The 24,448-nt window shown below is 35.3% G+C and overlaps 1 protein-coding gene across 12 annotated transcripts in view; it reads left to right on the plus strand.

Moving 5' to 3' along the window:
- MYO9A (myosin IXA) overlaps window positions 1–24,448 on the plus strand; it is a 280,504-nt gene that overhangs the window by 171,440 nt on the left and 84,616 nt on the right. For 7 of the 12 annotated variants that reach the window (XM_045059075.1, XM_045059073.1, XM_045059078.1 and 4 more), the window contains 8 exons: window positions 1,590–1,700; window positions 2,590–2,712; window positions 4,497–4,646; window positions 5,465–5,784; window positions 6,379–7,980; window positions 11,783–11,882; window positions 12,391–12,606; window positions 21,636–21,748. In XM_045059075.1, coding sequence (XP_044915010.1) covers window positions 1,590–1,700; window positions 2,590–2,712; window positions 4,497–4,646; window positions 5,465–5,784; window positions 6,379–7,980; window positions 11,783–11,882; window positions 12,391–12,606; window positions 21,636–21,748 — 2,735 coding nt within the window. The remainder of the gene's footprint in view (window positions 1–1,589; window positions 1,701–2,589; window positions 2,713–4,496; window positions 4,647–5,464; window positions 5,785–6,378; window positions 7,981–11,782; window positions 11,883–12,390; window positions 12,607–21,635; window positions 21,749–24,448) is intronic. The other 5 variants (XM_045059079.1, XM_045059080.1, XM_019832136.3 and 2 more) reach the window with 2 other exon arrangements.

Here is a 24,448-nt window from a genome sequence, read left to right on the forward strand (position 1 = left end):
TTCCGTGTTTACATGCACTTGATTCAGTGTTTCCTAGAATCTGAGAAGCAAATATGTTTTGAAATTCCATCATAAAAAAGAGTTTTATGCAACTTTTGTTACCCTGAGATTAATCTTTCTTGTTTGTATATAACCTGTCATTCTTAAAGAATTTGTTTAGAGCTTTTTGCCTCTGTAAAATAACATACTGTGGACATTCTTGATTCCTTCTGCTTTCGATAATAGGTCTCCTAATTACAGCTTTGCAGAATATACCTAATAAATACAAACATTTGTCATATTCCTTTATGTTCATCATAGGAAAATATAGTTCCTAGGCTGAACAGCTAAAAATGTGTAGTTCTATAGTACTATAAATGTATAGTATGAATTGTGTCCAGCTTTCTTAATTTTTAGGAAGCAGTCTTCAACTGCTGTTTACAAGCTTTGTGAACTTAACCATTTCTGTGACTTTTAAAAGTTTTCATCTTTGTAAGAATATACTATAATTATAGGACCAGACTCATAGTGTTTTGGAACTAGTATACCTGAGTCACTACCTGCAAAGTACTTAAAATGTTACTGGCCCCTACTAATTGTTCAGTAAATCTTAGCTGTTCTTTTATAGTAACAAAAAAGGACACCTTTTTATTTACAGTTAAATAGAACCTTTGAGTCCTTATTATTAATGAAGACCTTGTTATACAGAGAGTTCAATTAATGAAGTATTTCAGGGCACAGAATAAGTACTAAATAAACATTGACTATTATTAACATAAGTTGCATATTTGATTTTTTTTTCTTTGATAGCTGGTATGCCCCATTTCCCTGCAGGAAAATGTTTGGGATTGCCTTTGCGGATCATTAAAAATAGTATTTAGAGAATAGGGAGAAATATCAGAATATCCAAATATATCTTTTGAATATCGGAAAACATGCCTACTGAGATACCTACAAGTGACAGGGTGTTGTGACTGGTGATGAGTGACTGCCTCCCATTAGCTTCTTCCTTATCAATGCTTGTGCATTGAGGAGGTCAGTTCTCAGGGACTGTAGGAATTTTTTGTTTTTCATTGTATCCTACTGGTATTACTAGCAAAAAGTGTTTAGAGAAAAAACTGTTCTTAACCTTGTACTAGTCATTAAATGAAGAATCTGTCAGCTCTCCATTAACCAAGGCAACTGGTAGAGTGGAGTGGGTGGTTTCTGATTGAAATTATAGAGAGAAATCTTAATTAAAAACAAAAATACAGACACTCTTGACTACATATATGTAGATTAATCTTGTTACAGATTTTTATAGGGACTAGACTATGTCTGCTCCTCCTGTGGGTAACTACATTCCTTTTTAGCTTTGAAGGTCCTCTCCCTCTACAACTAGAGAGAAGCTGGAAGCTTGGTTTCTCCTTTTTCCCTAGGGTCAGGCACTTAGAACTTTTCTGAAGCTACCAGCTGAGGAGGTAGATTTTCCTGTCACCTCTGTTGTGTCTTAACCTGACAATCTCCAATTTTTAGATACTCAAAAGTTGACTATACTTATGAGGAAAACATTAATTTGGAGATCTCTTCTTCCGGGTTAATCTGTTTTTTTTCCATTTGCTTTGATTTAGCTGCCATTAAGGTTCAACGATGCTTTGGTACTTCGACAGCTTCGGTACACTGGGATGCTAGAGACAGTTCGAATTCGCCAATCTGGATACAGCTGCAAATATTCTTTCCAGGTTATGCTTTTATAGTGATATTTAAATTTATATACACATAATTAAGTGATTCCTGTGTCTTGTTTTTCATTTGGGGCTCACTTGTTTATTTCTCTTATTTCTTCCTTTCCATTCCATCTTTTGTATACAGAATTGAAGAGGGATAGAAAGTACTCACTTCCATTGAATGGCAGCAGTCTTATTTATGTGTTGTAATCGAATCCAGTTCCTGGCTAGTCTCATTTTATCTGAATGTTGACTTATACTAAGTTTACTTGTAACATAGTAGTTCCTCCTGCTGATTACTTCAGTAATGGAAATAGTTCAATCAGAGCTACCTGGTTCAAGAGACGATTCTATTTAGGTTTATGTAAAGTTTTCTCAGCAAGATTTTCTTTTATAGTAAGCTGCCAGCAAGGTTCACAGTTATTCTCATCAGCTACTGCTGCTATGGGTATAGAAATTATGTTGAAGCTTTTCAGCAGCTGAACAGATTCTTTGCTGTTTCTGGGCGGGAACGCTTTGTTCTCAGTTATACCCTGTAATAGCTGACACCTTTGCATGTTTTTTTGCTAAAAATTTCAATTCTTATTAAATAACTTTTTCTTTGGTCTTTAACACAACTTTCTCAAAAGGGATAGTTTCTGCTTTTTTCTTCTTCTATTCCCTTTTGATAACAAAATATGTAGAACTCACTATCTTCTCTCCACCCCACCCCCATTTTACAAATTAACTGTTTTGTAGTTTTTTTAATTAAATACTTTCTTGGTTTCAGTCTGTTTAGAAGATGAGAAAAGGATCAATAAAAGGACAGCTAGCTAATTTAGACCCATGTTTACATTTTACACATAGTTTAGACATGTTTATAATTTTCTTGTGATTTTACAACATTTTTCTTTTCATTTTTCAGGATTTTGTGAGCCACTTCCATGTACTTCTTCCCCGAAATATTATTCCATCCAAATTTAACATTCAGGATTTCTTCAGGAAAATAAATCTTAATTCAGATAACTATCAAGTTGGAAAATCCATGGTAAATATAATATATACACTCCTTGTCAAATTTGAGTGAATTTTTATACTTAGATAATAATGGCGATCTTTGCCCCAGAGAACATTTCTGAAAAAGATACTGTACCAGTTATAAGGAAATTGATTAGGCCAAGATTTTTACTTAATATAGTCAGTATTAACCAAAGAGCTTCTGGCCAGTGCTCTAGGTCTGCTTAAGGTTTTTATCTGCGTAAAAACAATGACTCCCTAGGTATTCTACTGTAATCTTCAACTCAACTTGCCCAAAGTGAGCTTATCCAAATTACCCTACTGTCCTTAATTTTCATCTATTCTTTTCTCTCTCATCCTTCTTCTAGGTTCTTAGGCTAAAAACTGTAATGCTATTTGGCCTGACCCTTCACCTTAATCCTTTTACAAAGTTCTGTGTCTTCTCACAAATGATTCTCACGTCATGCCCCTTTTCTTCATTCCTTCTGCTGGCATTTTAGTCTGTTCCTTTGCTCTCAGTTATAGTTCTCTTACAGTAATTCCTCATCCGATTTCAGTCTATTTGTCATTCCATTTAAGTCACTCTACCCATAGTACCAAAACCATCATCTTAATATACTTTTCTTTTATGTTGACTTTCTGCTGAATAATAATCACCTGATAACCTCCCGTTAAATTCAAACATCTTTCTCTTCTTCAAGAACCTCCATATTGTGACTTCATATCATTTAATTTCTTTATGAAGATTATTCGGTTGTCTCCTGTACATGCTGCCATGTACGTGTACATTTGTTATTATTTCCTGCTCCTTGTTTTGCTTAGGTAGAGCCCTCTGTCTTTTGCCTTACAGTTTACTGTTTTCCTATTTGTGTATCTAATATCTCTTCTTTTTTAAAATAGTGTTAAATTTTTGACAGAAGGGGGAGGTGATGGATATCAATTAGTTGGTGGTAATTACTTCATAATGTATACATACATCAAAATGTCACATTGTACACCTTAAAGATACATATAGGTTTTAATATCTACCTGCTTTTAAGGGTGAAGTGCAAATTCTGTTTTCAGAGGGACTATGTTTAAGTTATATTTGTTTCCTCCTAAACCCCTAAAGATTTATTAATGGCATGAAATAGTAAATAAATTGATTAATAGCTTTGGGTAGCAAGAAGCCCAGCATACTGGGTTTCAAAAAGACTGTTATTATTGGTTTATTCATATTATGATCATCCCCCCACCCTAACATCCTTGAACAATATGACCTTTTACCAGTGGTACAAGTGGTTCATGATGGCAGTGAATCTCTAAAACTGGGAATTTTGTATTCGTGTTCACTGTTTCATTTCCCCTTCTATGTTTTAATGTCTCTTTCTATATTCTAATGGCTTTTTTTTTTTTTTAATTTGAGAATGACTTCTTTGGATATATTGATAGAAATATTTATCAGTACTGCTTTTCATTTCTTCCACTGTATTCTTTTCTAAAGAAGCTTACCACAGAAGGGCGCCTGGGTGACTCAGTCGGTTAAGCGTCCGACTTCGGCTCAGGTCATGATCTCACGGTTCGTGAGTTCGAGCCCCGCGTCGGGCTCTGTGCTGACAGCTCAGAGCCTGGAGCCTGTTTCAGATTCTGTGTCTCCCACTCTCTCTCTGACCCTCCCCCGTTCATGCTCTGTCTCTCTCTGTCTCAAAAGTAAATAAACGCTAAAAAAAAAAAAATTAAAAAAAAAAAAAGAAGCTTACCACAAAAAGATGATTCATGAAATAAATTTCTTATTTCTTCATAAGCTGTATTCCTCATCTTTCTTCTTTTTGGTAGGTGTTCCTAAAGGAGCAGGAACGACAGCACCTACAAGATCTGCTTCACCAAGAGGTGCTGCGCAGAATCATATTGTTGCAGCGATGGTTCAGGGTCCTGCTGTGTAGGCAGCATTTCCTCCACCTGAGACAGGCATGCATCATTATCCAGGTGGGAAGTAAAGGATTTCTTGCATGAGATTTGCTAGTTTATTTGGCTTTTATTTTAGTAACTAGAATTTTACTGTGAAACATTTGAATAAGAATATAAACTTCTTCATTGATGACAATGTGTCCTATTCATTTTTGAAATGTTCATAGCATCTAAAAGATTACCTGGCATATACTAATAGACCATTGATAAACATCGATGGAGTTGAAGTTAAATTAAATTGAATTTATAGCTGTAATGTCTTGTACACTATGGTTAGGGGCAAAGGAATTATGTGCCTTAATCAAATATTTTTATTTGATTGTTTCCTGAGTGATATTTGAGAGTTATATATACATTGCTCTTGCTCTGTACTCCTCTTGGATGATAGGTATCTTATTTCATATTTTATCTGTTTTATTTTTTCCTTCACTGATTTATATGATGACCGTTCTGTTCTCCTCCATAGGCCCTTTTCTTTTAATACAAGAAAATTTTTAGAATATTTATCTTTGAAACATGTGCATGTTGACCTTAAACCCATTAATATTGGCAAAACTATAGCCCGAGAAGATAATGTAATTTGTTAAAGCATCAAAAACTTTTAAATTATTTTAAGTTCTATAATTAACTTCATTGAGGTTATATTCTCTAAGAATTGTTTTAGCCAAGCATATCTGGAAAAGAAAGCTTTTTTTTTTCACTTTAATCAGGTGCAATTTAGCTATTTAGCCATTTAATCTCTAATTACAACACAATACATTTATTTTTTTTCTTTTTTCTGTCAAAATGTGGTATAAGTTATGACAGCCATTTCTATTGTTTTGTCTTCCTCACAGCGATTCTGGAGGAATTATCTAAATCAGAAGCAAGCCAGAAATGTAGCTGTGCAGAAGGATGCTTTAGTTTTGGCTAGTGCAGCCACGCTTCTCCAGTCTTCCTGGCGTGCTCATGTGGAGAGGCAGCGGTATTTGGAGCTCCGGACTGCAGCCATCATCATCCAGCAGAGATGGAAGGAATGCTATAGGCAGAGGCACATGGCTGCTGTCTGTATTCAGGCAAGATGGAAAGGCTACAGGGAAAGTAAGAGGTATCAAGAACAAAGGAGCAAAATTATCCTTTTGCAATCAATATGTAGAGGATTCAGAGCAAGACAAAGGTAATCTGTATTGTTTTGATACTTACTCCTTTTCTCTTCAGCTATTTTGTTTATATCTTTGCTCTTAACACTTGCCTAACTTGTATTAGAATTGGTTATGTACAATTTCGTCTTCTCCACTAGGCTGTGATGTTCCTAGCAGTTTTAACCCACATTGTATGGTCTCTAAAAGAAGCTAAACAGATACTTATTGAATTAAATTGGATTGAAAACCTGCATGGTCTACAGTTACAACCACTAAGAATTGATTTTACATTAGGTTGAGTCTTTAAAATTTGGCAATATTCAGTTGTTTTTATCTTCAGAAACTTTAATTTCATTATTAACGTTTACCTTAAAATAAAGTTATTTTTAAAATGAGAGCTTTACTTCTGAGTTAATTTATGTTTTGACTAGGATGACCTATTAGGATTAATGTACTTAATAAAGTATCTCACTCATAGAAATAGAATTATGAAATGTGCATCCAAGTTAGTTTAAGAAGAAAATTTTGAAACTTTCAAATTATTTCTTAAATTCTCAGTAAAGTGTATTCTCTCCAGTAGTAACTAAAAAATCTTTCTAACCCATTTTTTTTTTCCTGTTGTTATATAGATTTAAAGTTTTAAAAGAACAAAGACTGAAAGAAACAAAACTAGAATTTGGATTGGCAGATCTTGAGCCATATGGAGCTCTGGAAATTCAGGGCTCAGACCCTTCAGAATGGGAGGATTGTTCCTTTGACAACAGAGTGAAAGCTATAGAGGAATGTAAATCTGTGATAGAGAGTAATCGAATTAGCCAGGAGAGTTCAATGGACTGCTTGAAAGAGTCCCCAAACAAGCAACAGGAGAGAGCCAGAAGCCAAAGTGGTATGGACTTGCAGGAAGAAGTGATTGTAAGAGAGAGACCTAAGTCCTTAGAGGATCTCCACCAGAAAAAAGTAGGTCGGGCCAAAAGAGAAAGTCGGAGAATGAGAGAACTAGAGCAAGCTATATTCAGTTTAGAATTGCTAAAAGTTCGTTCTCTTGGTGGCATGTCTCCTTCAGAGGAACGTAGATGGTCTACAGAACTGATGCCTGAAGGTCTTCAGTCTCTACAGGGTACACCTGACAGTGAAAGCTCTCAAGGAAGTTTGGAACATCTGAGCTGTGAGGAAAGCCAGAAGAGCAAACTTGAGTCCATAATATTAGATGAAGGAGACTTGCAGAGTCTGTCACCTAAAATATCTAGCAGTCCAAAATTTGATTCACAGGACAATGCCCTCAGTTCCTCAAGTGAGACTAACTATACCATGATTGAAAAGGGAACACCCTCTGACTCAGTGCATTTGAAGAATGGGACTGTGAAGGAAAAATTGGTTTGCAGTTCTGAATCTATTACCTGTAAGCCACAGCTGAGAGACCCCTTTATTTCAAATAGTCTTCCTACATTTTTTTATATTCCTCAACAAGATCCACTGAAAACAAGTTCCCAACTAGACACAGGTATCCAGAGGAACAAGCTATTAGAAAGTGAAGAAGCACTTTCAGCTCTTACTTTGGATATCAACAGGGAAGCCAGAAAGTACCACTCCTCCGGAGAAAATCAAGTTGTCATGTCTTTGAATACAGATTCTTCTAATACTGTGCTGAAGAAGTTAGAAAAGCTAAACACTGAGAAGGAAGAAAGGCAAAAGCATTTGCAGCAGCAGAATGAAAAAGAGATGATGGAACAAATTCGTCAGCAAACAGATATTTTAGAGAAGGAGCGTAAAGCCTTCAAGACCATTGAAAAGCCACGAACTGGGGAGTTGTTCCTGGCACCATCTTTCCATCCATCAAAACAAAGAGTAGAGAGGCCGTCCTCTCTCCTCATTCTGAATACCCCAAATAAGGAAGAACCCAATGTACTAGGGCCTCCATTAGTAACTGTAAAAGATGCAGTTCTTCCAAAAGACAGCGCTTCTGCTCACCTGTCCCAGAAGGACCGACCTGTCACCTTATTCTTTGAAAGGAAAGGAGGCCCATACCAATCTGCTACTACCAAGGAATTATCCAAGACAGACAGAATGTGTACCCAAATGAATGTAGCCTGTAAACTTTCTAATAATCGTGTTTCCAAAAGAGAGCATCATAGGCCAGCTCAGTCTTACATCCACAAATCTGATGGCCCTTCCAGAGATGGAACTACTAGGGTCATTTTCTTCACACCAAAGGACAATATGAGTATTTCCCTGTAAGTGAAATGATATTTATTTTCTGTGTAAATGGGAAACTTTTTGGAGAATTTTGCTAAGTTGCTTTAATCTACCTCAACTATTTGTATGGGTGCTGCCGAAATGAGCCATTTTCTCTGTGTAAAAAAATTCCCTTAATGTTGACTCTAGCAGGGTTCCTGAAATTGGATATAATTATACCATAGGAATCTTTGACTAAGCATAGATGGAGTTTTTTGGTTTTTCCTCATTAAGTGAGAAAGCATTTGTGAAGGTCAATACAGTGCCTATAAACATAGTAGGCTAGGCATTCGGCAAATGCTGGTTGTCTTAGATTTTTCATGTGAGGCAAGTCCAGGTTTTTATTGTCACACTTTAAAGTTAATGTACTTTGTCCCAGCTCCTGGCCTATTGGGTCTTCACTGAGTACTTTATACATTTTTGGTGTGTAGTAAAAAACAAAAAAGAATAAAATTTACCATCTTAACCATTCTTAATTACATACGACAGTAGTGTTAACTATATGCACATTGTTGTACAGTGGATCTCTAGAACTTTTTCATCTTGCAAAAGAAACTCTATTACCTATCAAACAGCAACCAGCCCTTTCCCCTTACTCCAAGCCCCTGGTAACCACCATTTTTCTTTTTTCTTTTCTTTTCTTTTCTTTTCTTTTCTTTTCTTTTCTTTTCTTTTCTTTTCTTTTCTTTTCTTTTCTTTTTTCTTTTTCTTTTTCTTTTTCTTTTTCTTTTTCTCTTTCTCTTTCTCTTTCTCTTTCTCTTTCTCTTTTTCTTTTTCTTTTTCTTTTTTATTTTGAGAGAGTGTGCATGTGTACTTGAAAGCAGGGGAGAGGGGCAGGAGGAGAGAGAGAGAGAGAGAGAGAGAATCTCAAGCAGTCTCCTTGTTCAGCACTGAGCCCAATGTGGCTCAATCCCACAACTCTTGGATCATGACTTGGGCTGAAACCAAGATTGGACACTCAACTGGCTAAGTCACCCAGGCGTCCCTCCTTGTGACCACCATTCTACTTTGTTTCTAGGAGTTTGACTACTTAAGTGGATGCCTCATATGAGTGGAAGTTCTTTATACTTTTAAGTTTTCTTAACTTGTGGTCATCATGAGAAAAGCACTTTTTAAGTGGAACATAAAAACAAAGATGATAAAATTTAAGAAATTTTATTAAGTCTTTGTTGTATAGTGGATTCTTTTAGTTCTCCTGGGACAATGTCAGTGTTTTGTTTTTAAATATTTTTTGAGAGAGAGAGAGAGAGAGAGAGAGAGCAAGCACACAAAGTGGGGGGGGGGGGTGCAGAGAGGGAGAGAGAGAATCTCAAGCAAGTTCCACACTCTGTATAAATGTGGAGCCCAACATGGGGCTCGATATCACAACCATGAGATCATGACCTGAGCCAAAATCAAGAGTCAGATGCTCAACCAACTGAGCCACCACGGTGCCACAAGAATGTCAGTGTTTAAATGAAAGGAGGGTATATATCTTAGAGCTAAAAAAAATTAAATTTCACATTAACTATGAAAATAACCTTTTCTCTCTTATCATAGCTTGAGCTTTTAAATATTTTTGTCTTTAAAATTACATACAGATTTTATAGAAACTCTTTGTAAATACGAGCAAAAAATCATTGGTATTTTTTTTTCCATTAGGGGTTTCTGTATGGTATTATGAAACGCAGTTGGACTAAATGACAGCTTGAGGTCCTATACCTGCCCATTAACCTAGAGATTGCCCAAAAGTTCAGACACTTTGTATAAGCATATATAAGCCCATCAGAGTGTTAAAAACATTATTTCCTGTCATTCTGATTAAGTTTAGTGATGGGAGGTGTGTGTGTTGTATGTTTGTGTAGTTGTTGGATCCATGAATCAATTCTGTGAAAGGCTTATTTATAGATTTCAAAAACATTAATCATTCTTGTGAATCCTTGTAAATTACTTTTGTCATTTTCCAAGATAAACAATCTTAAGGGTACTTGATCTAGTTTGTTTTGCCTCATTAAGATCTATTTATCTTCAAAATGATTATGTGTTAGGTTGTTTCTGTGAAAGCTTAAATAAAATTCATACTTTAAGTCTTCTTTTATTGTATAAGTAATACTATAAACCTTAGCATTTTATAGAATTGCAAATGCTGGTAATTCTAAACTATTTTGTCCAGTTGCCATACTATTATAGATGAGCTCACTAGGCCTATAGAGATGAAATGACTTGTTCAAAATCACATACTGAGAGAAATAGCTGGGAATGGAACTTGAGTTTCATGATTAGAAATCACCATAGGATTTCATGATTAGGAAGTAATTTTAGATTAGTGTTCTTTCTATAGAAAAGAAACGCACTTTCTATAGATGAAGTGCATTGTGGCCTTCATCTGGTTAATGAATGAGAACAAAAAAGAAATCATAGAGAAATATAAAGAAAATGCTGTGAGTTTAAAAATTGGCTAGGGTGTTCAGATGCTATCAAACATTGTTCCTTGTTTTGAGAATAAATCAAAGGCCAATAGGCTTAACTGTGGCAAGACAGATTTTGATGAAAGGGAATCTTTTAGGATAGCCTAGGATTGCTAGGTTTGATCGTGTGTTGGTCAAAAAGGGAGATACCTGAGACGCCTTTAGCTAGGAAAGGTTGCCATCTATTTTGGTTTGTTTAGGGATTTATGCATAGGGTAAGGGACAGTATAACTTTTATGGCCCCTTGGTCTTCACTTATAAAAATTAAATGGAAGATTTTGCATGAGAGCAGTTAGTTGTTAGTTAGTTAGTTGTATTATAAGTTAGTATGTACTTTAAACCCACCACTATGTTAGAAGGTAAGGTATGATTCTCCGTGAGCATATAGTTCTAAGGAGAGGATAATGGTATGTTGATAAAGCTTAAGATTCATGGTTCTGAGTTAAGGTAGATAACAGAATTTAATGATAAAGTAGTCACATGTGGTTATTCAAGCAAAATTAAATTTTCATAAACTAACACTGCTATCTGTATGGCATACCTCTTTTAACTTAATAACAATTTCTTATCCTTCTAGTGTTGACTTTGTTCTGTATAATAGTTAAAATTTTTTTTAACGTTTATTTATTTTTGAGAGACAGAGTGTGAGTGAGAGAGGGGGAGAGAGAGCGAGGGAGACACAGAATCCAAAGTAGGCTCCAGGCTCTGAGCTGACAGCACAGAGCCTCATGCAGGGCTTGAACTTATGAACCATGAGGTCATGACCTGAGCCGAAGTTGGATGCTTAACTGACTGAGCCACCCAGGCACCCCACTGTTCTGTATAACAGTTTTAAAACTAAGATAGTAGATGAAAGCTACAGAGGGATTTCAGAAAGGAAATTTGCTAACCAGGAGAAACCATCTCAGTATAAAACAAAGTAATGGGATCTTCATCACTTAGTAGCTACTTATCAGGTATTTTATAATGATTAGAATAAAAGGTCCCTTCTAAGACTGATTTTAAAGATTTGGGGACGTAGTATTTTCCCTTATCAAATCCATCTGTTTTCTTGAGCTAATTCTGCTGCTACTATTCTTAAACATATATCATAGTAGAATATACCCAGTGATTATCAGGGACAGGCTTCTAATTCAGTCACATATGTTAATTCTTGATAATGCTATTAATTAGGATAGGCAGAAAAACATTGATAACGTTGTTTTAGGAATTGGATAAGATCTGGAAATATTTATGTGATTTTCTAGAATTCTTTGACTTGGCTTGTTAGGCTATATTTCATGTTGTACTTTAAGACTGTTGCCATGGGATGTCTGCTCGCAATTGAAATGTAATCCTGTTGTTTTATCTTAAGTGTCAACAAGGAAGCCTTAAACAGTGGAAATCCTCTACTCCATAAACAAGATGAGCCAAATTGGAAACCTGTGAAATTAACTGGGCCGGGCCAAGGAGAGGTAAGTATTGAACTTTATCTCTCTTATGCAAAATAGATACACCTATTTTGGAAATTATTATTCTTATAAGTAGAGCACCTCATTTATGCATTTACTCCCAAGTGTTTATGGGAAAGAAGCAATGAGTTAAGTCTGTTATACTTAGGGAAGTGTACTTTAGGGAGGGAATGGTGACTAAAATCCCAGATTATGTTTACAAAAAAGATGTTGCTTAAAGAAAGAAGGCAATTTATGCAAGTGGCTTTGGTGACATATTATGGCGGTGAAAGATGTCTTCCTTGGCTATGGAGAACAGTGTAGATTTAGCTTCCATTTGTGTTTTGTCCAGAGTAATGTATATGGATTGCTTTTGGTTATCTCTGTCACTTCTAGAAGAGAGGATACAGTGGGGTGGAGGGATGTTTCAAGAAATTCATGAGCTCTCAGATGTCTTTCATTGGCATCGTCTCCAAAAAAAAAAAACCAAAACAAAACATTGTTGTGTTATTTGTTTTATCATTTGGTCAAGCAGGTTGCCAGACCGGCCCATAAAAAGAAAGCTCGAATGGCGCGGACGCGCTCCGATTTCTTGACTAGAGGTACTTTTGCCGATGGGGAGGGGGATACAGAGGAAGATGATTACGATGACATTATTGAGCCCCTTCTCTCCCTTGATCAAGCGTCTCACTCTGAGCTAGGGCCTGCACCCAGCCTGGGTCAGGCCTCTCACAGTGACTCCGAAATGGTAATTTTACAGCAATATAAGAAATATAGGGAACAAGCAAATCTGATGGGAATAGTGAGTAGTTTTTGCTAATCTAAAGCTAACCTTTGCAGCTTCTTCCTTGTATAGTGGTTTGTACACGGGAAACCTCAGTGAACACAGCAATAAAACTAAACCTTAATTTAATAGGACCAGATAAAGGGCACTTTAACAGCATATATCAAATCATAAATTAGGGGAAATTAGGGTTATTTAATTTAGCACTAATGTAGAGTTTTTCTATTATATCTTAAAAGGTCTAGATCAGGGGCCGCCAAATTGTTTTCTGTAAAGGGCCAGATAGTAAATATTTAGATGTTGTTGGTCAGCTCTGCTGTTGTAAAGTGAAAATAGCCATAGATAATAAGTAAACAAATAGGACTGTGTTCTAGTAAAACTGTTTACAAAAACAGTGGGCTGTATTTGACTTGCTGGCCGTAGGTTGCTGATTCATCCTTGTGTCTAGTGAATAGGATATGTTGTTAAATAATCCAATTGCTTTTAACTGAAATGGTACTCTCCTTTTTTTGTTTTTGGCCTTTAAGCTTGCTTCCCCTCCACCATTATTTAGTAATAGAAAATAAACATGATTTTTTTTAAGTTTGTTTATTTTGAGACAGAGAGAGAGAGCACACACAAGCAGGAGAAGGTCAGAGAGGAGAGACAGAATCCCAAGCAGGCTTCTCACCATCAGCACAGAGCCCAATGCAGGGCTTGAACCCACGAACCGTGAGATCACAACCTGAGCTGAAATTGAATTGGACACTTAACTGACTGTGCCACCCAGGCATCCCTAAACATTAATTTTTTAAAAATGTAATGAACAGTGCCAAAAATGTTTTCTTGGACCAACCTAGCCAGGCAGAAGTCTGTATGTAATGTGAATTTGAATTAATCACAAATTATAACATTGGAGTTATGTTTGAATAGAGCTACACTTAGTCAAAATATTTGACCAGGAGTATAACTTTATCATCATATTCATCCAAAATTAGGTATATATAGTTTGACAAGTATGAATGTATTTATGGATGTAAAGTATTTGATTTTGGAATTGTCCTGGAAAATATACTATATAAAGAGTGTGTTATGTCTAATATGTACTAAAACATTATCACTTATCAAGTGGAGTGATATATATGGTTTATTTCCATGCATATCCTTAATTAAGTTGGGTTTCTAATGTTATTCTTCAGTATATATTCATTATGGGAGAAAAATTTTAGGTTGGTCTTTTGACATATTAAATATTTCATTTTTGAACTGTTGTAAGCTGTTTGTGCCAAAGAATTAAATCTTCTGCTAATTTCTAGAATACCCTCCTCGTCTTTATCTTCCGTTAGATAGACCCCATTTTTAAATGATAATATTGATAAACTAAGAAGAAAAAATAAAAATAGAAAACTGTATGACTAGGTCTCTAATTAGACAAATGAGTCTTTACCCTGAGCTAAACCTTAGGGCTATAAAAGTTAGAAACAATCTGTGTATCTATTAATATATATAACTAGAGCCAAAGCCCTCTCTTCAGTGTAAGGTAAAGTAACTCCATTTTGGAGGTGCCCTGTTTTTGAGTTATAAATAATGAAACTTACTCTACCATATGATTAGTGGTTAAAGATGAAATTATGTTACAGAGCAACTAATTTTACTAAAAAGTATTTTTTTTTTAGTGTAAATAGGGAGCATACTTAAATTATTCTCTAAAGTGTACATAGATTTTTCATTTGTGGAAGAACTTAGCATTGTAATTGCTGTTTTGTTCCTGAGAGTTTGCTTTGTCACAAACCTTAGTCCTTTTGGTGGTAGAATTCTTCCTCACTGAAAACTCTTACTGAGATGAGCTGGAGGTTGGGCTTTTTGCTTGGAGCATTTGGCCCCATTAAGGGTTCTAGCTGGTAGCCTCTGCCTATGATTCTGTTCACCTGCTTTTGACGGTCACTGCATGCCAGTAGTTGTAGAGCACTCTGTATCCCTGCACAGTGTATATAGCCCCCTTTCCAGCTTTCTCACTGTCCTTCTGTTTCATCACTAGCTATTTTAGGAACAGGTGGTGGTGTTTGTTTCTGTGGACACTTGCATGAAGCAGCTTTGCTTTCTAGAATATGCTGATAGATAGTATTGGGGTTGGGGGTGGAAAGGGTAGAGACAGTTTAAAATGTGTTTCTGTTTGTTTATCTTGAAAATATGCCGTGTTCTAATGTTATCTGATATGAAGATGAAGACTAATTGTTTATAAATGGGCATTCTCAAAAATTCAGGTATCTCCAGGATTTTAAATAGGCTTGATTTTCTAGAAACGTGGGTTTTTAAAAACTGGATTTTTTTTTTCCCCTGGACAAAGTGATCCTGTCACTTGCGACATTCTCTAAAAAGAGTGTCATTCAATCTTGGAAGAAGCCGTCTTACCTTTCCACTTGCAAAATAACTGATCCAATGGGATAAAGACAGTTATAAATGAATTACCTGAAGAGGATTTGATAAGCACTACCTCCTGAATTCATCAGTGGTTAATTAAATTAACATTAATTAATTGTTACTTGCTAGGAGGAGTGGAAAGAGTAGCAGTTTCCTTTTTTTTTTTTTTAAACTTTCTGCCTTTAATTCTGCCATTTGAATAACTATTTACTCTCTGTATGCTGCTCTCACTCAGTTCTATACGTTGTGTTGGCTTTTACCCAAGAAGAATATGTTCTGTCACATAATATTTAAAAAAAAGTTTATTTAATGTTTTTATTTATTTTTGAGAGAGAGAGAGAGCGGACAAGTGGGGTAGGGGTAGAGAGTGAGGGAGACACAGAATCAGAAGCAGGCGCCAGGCTCTGAGCTGTCAGCACAGAGTCTGATGTGGAGCTCAAACTTGTGAACCGTGAGATCATGCCCTGAGCTGAAGTCGGACACTTAACTGACTGAGCCACCCTGGTGCCCCTGTCACGTAGTATTTTTAAAACCAATTTTTATATAGCTTTTAGTTTCTCAATATTCTAGATGGTAAGTGAGTTAGTCACATCATTTCTATTCCTTATTAGTAGGATTGGTATAGGTAACGTTATAGTTTCCTCTGTCATTCCCTAGATGGAAAATAATCATCTCTGTGGGCATGATTCCTAAATAGCTCTCCAAAATTTGTCTTCTTTATCTCCAGTATGATAAATTTCTCATTTTACCCCAAACCTGCTGTCACTTCCTGCTTCTGTTTGTTATTCTCTGAGATATTCACTAGTCCTTGTCTTTGTTGAATTTTCCTTCTCACCACCACTCTCTCCACAAAAAATTGCCAGAAAAACCTGTAGATAGAGCAATGCTAAGGTTTTTAGCTTATTTTACAGTAAGGGAAAATCTACCTTGGCTAGGCCTCAGAAAGGGGAAGCCAAGAGAGGATGTTTATAGAATTTTAGAACCTAGGCTGGTGATTTTGAGATGGGTCTTGCAAATTAGAAATCTGGTTGATATTGAACAGTTCATGACATGAAAGGTTTGGATTGGCAGTCCCAGCACAGCAGCCATACTGTTGAATATACTTAGTATTTATACATGTATTTCCTCTCCCAGAAGTTAGGGATGGTTCATAGCATCACAACTCTCTGCTCTTTAAAGATTTGGTAGAATTTTCCTATGAAACCATCTTGGATTGGTACATTTTTATGGTGTAATTCGTTACTTCCTATATTCTTCTAGAGAAATTAGTCTTATAAACTTTCTATCTAAAGGGGTCAATTTTGGTAAATAATTTCTCTTATGAAATTATTCATTTCATCTAATGATTCAGATTTATTTGCATAGAGGTCTGGAAATAATCTCATGATTTTTAAAAATTTTGTTTCAATGGTTATTTCCCTTTTGTCATTTCATATTTTATAGAGTTGTGTTTTTTCACTTTTTTCTTTAAGTTAGCCAATTATTTGTCTTTGTTACTTTTTCCCAAAACAACAGGATTCTTATTTATGATACCTAGTTCCCCACCGCTTCCCCGTTCTACACCGATTTCTGCTTTTACCTTTATTATTTATTTCCTTATATTTTCTTTTGGTTTACTGTCTTATTTTTCTACATTTTTCATGGGGAATTTAATTCATTTATTGAAGTTATTTTTATTGATACAGGTTTTTAAGGCTGTGAATTTTCTTCTGATCACTACTTTAGATATATCTTGTTTATTCTAATGTGTTTAAGTCTTCAATTACTTTTTGGAAATCTGTAATTTCAGTTTATGTTATTTTTTACCCAAAAAAAAATTATGTAATTTCAGTTTATGTTATTTTTTACCCAAAACTTGCTCAATAAAAATCTTTTAGTTTTCAGAGGAAGAACCTTTTTCTTTTTTAGCTTTTTTTTTAATTTCTAGTTTTATTGTATTGTGATTAAAGAGTATTTGTAATGCTTCTAGTTGATCAAATTTATTGGTTATATTCTTTGTTACTTAATATGTGGTTAGTTTTTGTGAATGTACCTTGTGCATTTTTTAAGAAGGTATATATTATGTATTCAGAATGTAAAATTTCAAAATATAACCATAATTTCTTCCTTACTGATTAGGTTGTTTACCTTCTATATACTTACTATTGTTTATACAGCTATCTTTTACAGAGACTGTTATGTTAAAGTTTCCTATTATTCATTGTGAATTGTGGCTTTTGGTATCAAAAAGTGTCCTTTGTCACATTCAGTGCTTGTTGCTTGAATTCTACTTAAATAATAGTATTATAGCCTCTGTTTTCTTAATTATTTCCATTTGCCTAGAGTACTTTTACTCATCCCTTTATTTTTAGCTTTTCTGAACCCTTTTGCTTTAGATGTGTTTTGTATGTATTATAGTTGGTTCCTACTTTGTGAACCAAATTAAAATTTTTTTTACCATATCGATGAGTTAAATCTATTTATATTTATTGATACAGCTGATAGCTTTGGTCTCAACTCTTATAATTTTATGTTGTTATTCTGCATTATGTTAAATTTGCTGTTTGTTACTTTTTTATTTCACTTTTTAAAATTTATTTTGATATGAGGTGGTGTGTTATTTTCTTTGGGTTTGTATATAACTTTTAAAAAAATGCCCTTAATTTACCATATTTTATTTTATTTTTATTTTTTTATTTACTTTTTTAACATTTATTTATTACTGAGAGACAGAGAGAGACAGTACATGAGCACAGGAGGGGCAGAGAGAGGAGGAGACAGAATCAGAAGCAGGCTCCAGGCTCTGAGCTGTTAGCACAGAGCCTGACATGGGGCCCGAACTCACAAACCATGAGATCATGACCTGAGCCGAAGTCGGACGCTCAACTAACTGAGCCACCCAGGCACCCCTAATTTACCATATTTTAATCTGTAATTCTCCAGTTAGTCATTTATAAAAAATATTTTTTAATTCTCACCTGTTTTGGCACAACTATCAAATTATTCTGGTCTCTACCTTTTCTCTGTTTTTTGGGCTTTTACTTCTACTTTGTCAGAACATTTAATTTTACATATTCTTTCACTCTAGTGTCCATCTTTGTTTTTTGTCTTAGATCTATTAAATATCTGAAATGATCACATCAAATATTTTGCTGAAGTTTCCATATTTATCTCTTGATTGGTTGTAGCTCTGCTCCTAATACTTTATTCAGGAAGGCTCATAGCTCTGGAATTCCCTTGATATTTGAAGGGACATCTTGGCTACATATAAAATCCTTGATTCATACTTTACTTGATTTATACCTGAGGTTTTGAAAATGCTATTTTATTGTCTCACTTTGTTATTTTTGGAAGTCTGTTACCAGACTAATTGTCTTGCTGTTTCAAAGAGTTATTGGCTCTTTTTACTTGGAGACTTCCAGAAATTTTTTTCTTTATATCTAAAAGTTAGGATATGTCTTCAACTTCATCATCACAGGTGAGTTATCCCATATACCTGCAGGACTTGTGTGTGTGTGTGTGTGTGTGTGTGTGTGTGTGTGTGTGTGTGTATGCATGTGTGTGTATAAATTCAGGTTTTGCCTTATTTTTGAAACACTTTCTTGGATTACAGTTTTAGATATTGTGTTCCATCCATTGTTTTGTTTTTCTTGTGTAGGGACCCCAATTATAAATGATTTTTTCTTCTTTTCTTGTCTTCCAACTCAACTACCTTCTCTTCTGACTCTTTTCACTCATTTCTTTATATCACTTTACATTCTTTATTATCTTTCTGCCTTTGTTCACTCCCTTTTAAATTTGCATTTGTGTATTTTCTCCCTTGGGCATCTTCTAAGCTATTCTTTACTATCTTTTTATTTCTTTCCTGAGTTCATTTGACTCTTTTCACTTCTTCCTGGTTTTTCTAGGAAGGGGGAGCTCATTTCTGTTTTTAATTTTTTAATTTCTGATTAATATGGTATTTCATATATGAAGTTATTAAATTCATTTTTGATTTACAGTTTTCTACTTCATGCTTGGTTTTGGTCTGTGGGAGATGGGTTAATCAACTGCATTGTTTTGGTTTTAATTTTCTTTGTTTTCTTATTGTAACTTGTGTAGATTTTGTATGTCTTAATTTCTGCATGTTCATTTGGGATAGTTTATAAGTAACTTGATTTCAAGGGCTTCCTCTTCTGTCAGTGTAACAAAGAAAAATTTATTTTACAGGCAGCCTCTTGGGTCTGGTAGGTGTGTGAGTGCGTGTATATGTGTGTGTGTGTGTGTGTGTGTGTGTGTGTGTATGTGTGTGGTGAAGGCATTGTTGTGTCTTTCATTTTTTACTTCTTTTTTGCCTTGCTAGATTCTAAATTTTACCCTTCTGCTTCTTTTCCTTTTCACTACTCAATCTCCAGAAGGCACCCCTTCCTTCTTTTTTACCTTCATTTTCCTCAGAAGCAGTGATTTTAAAAATATGTCACCTTGGTGGCACCTGGTGGCTCAGTTCGTTAAGCATCCGACTTTGGCTCAGGTCATGATCTCGCGGTTTGTGGGTTCGAACCCTGTGTCAGGCTCTGTGCTGACAGCTCAGAGCCTGGAACCTGCTTCGGACTCTCTCTCTCTCTCTCTCTCTCTCTCTCTCTCTCTCTCTCTCTCTCTCTCTCTCTTGTTTCTTTCTCTCTGCCCCTCCCTCACTCATGCTCTGTCTCTCTTGCAAAAATAAACATTAAAAAAAAAAAAGTCACCTTGAATCCCATGCAGTTTTAAGTCCTTTCTTTTTAGTCAGTTCTCTGATCTCCTAGTGCTCAATATTTGTCAGTTTTGAGTCACTATAGATGGATTGATTTTTTTTTCCTCCTTGTCAGTCATATACTGTTATCTCTTTGCATGCCTAGAAATAAACATTATTGGATGCCTGACATTGTGAGTTTTGTCTTACTGGGTGCTGAATACTTTTGTATTTAATTAATATTCTTGAGACTGTTATTTCCAGTAATGTTCTAGAGCTTGGTTCTGGAAGCAATTTGTTCCTAAGCAATTAGGTCTTCCTTTTAAGATTTGTTAGTTACATTGTATTGAATATTGGAAATTTTCTAAAAGAGTAGCTTTCAGGTGCTCTCACTGCCAAAAAACAAACAATGTGAGGAGGTGATATGTTAATTAGTCTGTAGTGATTTTAATATTTATATGTAAATTGAACTATGTTCTATACTTAATATACAATTTTTATTAAGTAAAACAAAGATTTATTAGGCTTAAACAGAGCAATAGTTCACTTAGGGCTCATTATTGACTACTGAGGCAAGATCCTCTGTGTACTTCACCCAGTGCCCTGGGAATCATAAAGTTATGTATTCTGACTCTTGGGTACAGGCACTATTACTGGGATTTCATAGGTGTGGGATTCTATTTCCTTTAAACTTTTCAGGTGATCCTTTGCCTGGTCTTGGGTAGTTGTCTGACAGAGAAGTATTGATTAGTACTCAGCTAAATAGTTTCTGAAGATCTCTAGAGTTCTTTATTTGTGCATCGCTTTCCTCTTCAGTACTCTGCCTTTTGGTCCCTAGTCAACCTTGGTCTTTCTGGACTTCAGCTTCATGTGTCCAACTCAGAGAGTCTGACAGGGTTCACCTGGATTCCCCCTCCCTGTGTAACAGCCTGGAAACTGTCTCAAGGCATTAGGCTGGGGAAAATGAAAGACTTCACTTCCTTTGTTTCCCATCTCTCAGGGATAACTGTCCATCATCTTGATAACTGCTGGTTCTTACTATTTTGTGGGAGTTTGTGTTTTGTTTTTGTTTTTGGTTGTTTCAGACAAGAGGATAAAACAGGTCCCTGTTAATTCTTCTTGGCCAGAAGCAGAAGTCTGTTCTTTAAATTTTAGCATACCATGTTATTTTCTATTTATGTTGATAAGGCCATAGTCAAGCAGACTAAAAAGCTAAAGAAAAGTACTATAATTATAGAAAAATGAAATGCTAGGAAATGATTTGAATAGGTAACAAGAAATTTTCTCCTCCAAATTTTAAAGGGGCACATTGTAAACAAATGGAACAAAAATTGCCGATTGAAATTCAGGCCCCAGTTTGATAAAGCTATGTAAGTTGTTTGTATAGAGCATTAGTGGTGATAATGATCTTTAATTGTTTGGTCTTTGTTTTTGCTTTTGTTTTTTTTTTCCTTCTAGATTTTTAAAATCCTTGACTGAGTATAATAAGAATCTATAATAGCAAGTTAGGCCATAATAATTATTAACTTATAGAGACAAATAAAAGGCATGAAAGACTATACTTAGTATTCTAGATTTATCAGATCCTGGATCTTTTGTCTGTATCTTTAGTTGGCTTTGACTTCTTTCATACCTTTCCATTTGATATTCATTGTTAAGTTGTCAGAAAACATGAGCTGGTAGGTCCTATTCAGCATTTCATTGACCCAAGTTCTTTTTACTTCAGATTAGGAAGTTAATAGAGTTTTTACTAGGTTCTTTTATTTCAATGAATTGCTAAATAATATGAATGTATTTTTATATATTTTTCATAGATATAATTCTCAAATTCTATAACTTGAGTTTTAATTACAGTGCTGTTATAGTTACTTGGTTTTAAAGTCTTCCATATATGTAATTATTACAGACATCACAGCGATTTTCTTCAGTTGATGAAGAAACAAAGCTTCATAAGACTATGTCTCAAGGAGAGATTACAAAATTGGCAGTGAGGCAGAAGGCTTCAGATTCGGATATAAGGTATATACACCGAGTTAATAGGGGTGATATCATTTTATTTACTAATCAACTATAGTTTATACTTAGCCTCTTTTAAAAAGCATAGTTGATAGAGCAGCTAGTTTTGAAATTTATTTTTCAACAAATATTAAGTACTTACTATGTGACAGGCATCTGATAGTTCAGATTTACATGATGAGCTTTATGTTTCTGTATGTTTAGCAGTGTGATTTGGACAAAGTCTTTAAATCATTATACAACTTGTGATTTTTTTGTTGTCAGAAAGGGAGATTAGACCAGATGAGAGTGACAATATTTTCCAGCTTTGGATTTGGATTCTGTTCTCTGAGTTAAAGTGTTTTACAAACAGAACTGGAAAAGACTGTCAGGAAATAATTCTATTCCCTTTAAGAGAATATATGGAGTTCTTATTTGGCAAGTAAATATCTTTGTCTCTTATTGTGTTACAGAAGGCAATTGGGCCTTCACTGAACACCTGAAGATTACATTGAAATGTTTCTGGTTCTTAGTCCTACTAAAGACCACTTCCTTAATGTCTGTAGAGGCATAATCCAAGATAATGCAAATCCTGACCAGATTATGTTAGAGATCAAATTTTGGGAAAAAGATATACCATAATAGAAAGAACATATGGCTGGAGATAGCAGATTAAATATATAAATTTAATTTCTACTTCCTCCTCCAAAATTGTAAAAATGATAAAACCTGTGCAGGTCAAACAACAACAAACAATAAAACAATGAGAGACAACAATAGTAAAATTGTGGAATCCAAAAAGGAAATAGACAAATTTTAAATGTCTTAATAGAAGAAAGCTGAATCATAAACCAACTGGGTGGACCTGAGAAAGAAGCCTCTGGCTGACTGATCTTCCCCAATCATAGCAGAAAGCTGGAAATTTATTCTCTGGAAAGGATAAAATAGAAGATCTCTTTACTTGGAGTTCTCAGATACATTTGAGGACTGGGGTACATATTTGGAATAAGGAGATTTAATGAATGTTTACATACTGAATATTAAGATTCCACTCAGTTTCCACATTTCACATATCCCCTTGGCAAATCGTTCAAAAAGTCTTTGGGACCTTTGTACAACTCCTAGGAAAGACCAGAGGTATTGGTATCAGAGGCTCGCCCTACAAAATGGACTAGCCAGATAACCATACAAGGAAGACCAGTTTGGAAGCTCCACCAATGCACACTAGAACTTCCAAATAGTGCTTTTTTTCAGCCCTGTATTTTATCACTGCATTTGAAGAAACATCTTATTATTTTTTTTTTTTACATGTATTTATTTTTGAGAGACAGAGAGAAACAGAGCACAAGTCGGGGAGGGGCAGAGAGAGAAGAAGACACAGAATCCAAAACAGGCTCCAGGCTCTGAGCTGTCAGCACAGAGCCTGACGCAGGGCTCAAAGTCACAAACTGCCAAATCATGACCTGAGCCGAAGTAGGACATTTAACCGACTGAGCCTCCCATGCACCCCTGAAGAAACATCTTATATTAAAGAAACTAAAACTAATGGATATAATACAACTTGGAAGAAATAAACTATGCAGGGGAAAGGGAACTTCAAGACAGACAAGTGAAACTAATCAGCAAACCTGCATAGATAAATATAACTGCATACATGGAACCAAACAAAGTGCATGAAATACAAACATTCATTATTAAAAGAGCCTTTGAAAACTAAAAATATGATAACATAAAGAACTAGAATAGTTGGAAAGAAAGTTAAGGACATATCTCAGAAGGTTGAAGAAAGAGACAAAGAAATGGAAGACAGAAGAAAAGGTTAAGAAAATCGCTTTGGGCTGTAATCATCAAAACAATATGGTACTGGCTCAGGAACAGACACATAGCTCAGTGGAACAGATAGAGAACCCACAAATGGACCCACAAATGTGTGGCCAACTAATCTTTGACAAAGCAAGAAAGAATATCCATTGGAAAAAAAGACAGTCTCTTGAGCAAATGATGTTGAAAAAGCTGGACAGCAACATGGAGAAGAATGAACCTGGACCACTTTCATATCATACATACAAGAAAACCCAAAATTAGTGAAAGACCTAAACGTAAGACAAGAAGCCATCAAAACCCTAGAGGAGAAAACAGGCAACAACTTCTTTGACCTCGGCTGCAGCAACTTCTTACTTGACGTGTTTCCAGAAGCAAGGGAAACAAAACAAAAATGAACTATTGGGACCTCCTTAACATAAAAGCTTGTGCATAGTGAAGGAAATAATCAACAAAACTAAAAGGCAACCTATGGAATGAAAGAAAGTACTTGCAAATGACATATCTGATGAAGGGTTAGTATCTGAAATATATAAAGAACGTATATAAAACTCAACACTCAAAAAATGAATAATCCAGTTAAAAAATGGACAGGAGACATGAATAGACATTTTTCCAAAGAAGACATCCAGATGGCTAACAGACACATTAAAACATGCTCAGCATCACGGATCATCAGGAAATACAAACTAAAGCTATAAGGAGATATCATCTCACACCTGCCAGAATGGCTAAAATCAACAAGATAAGAAATAGCAGGTGTTGGTGAGGATGTAGAGAAGGGGGAACCCTTTTACACTGTTGGTGGGAATGCAAACTGGTGCAGCACTCTGGAAAACAGTATGAGGTTCATCTAAAACTTAAAAATAGAACTACCCTATGATCCAGCAATTGCAGTACTAG

This window comes from Felis catus, chromosome B3, assembly GCF_018350175.1.
Source record: "Felis catus isolate Fca126 chromosome B3, F.catus_Fca126_mat1.0, whole genome shotgun sequence".
In the NCBI taxonomy this organism is placed as follows: domain Eukaryota; kingdom Metazoa; phylum Chordata; class Mammalia; order Carnivora; family Felidae; genus Felis; species Felis catus.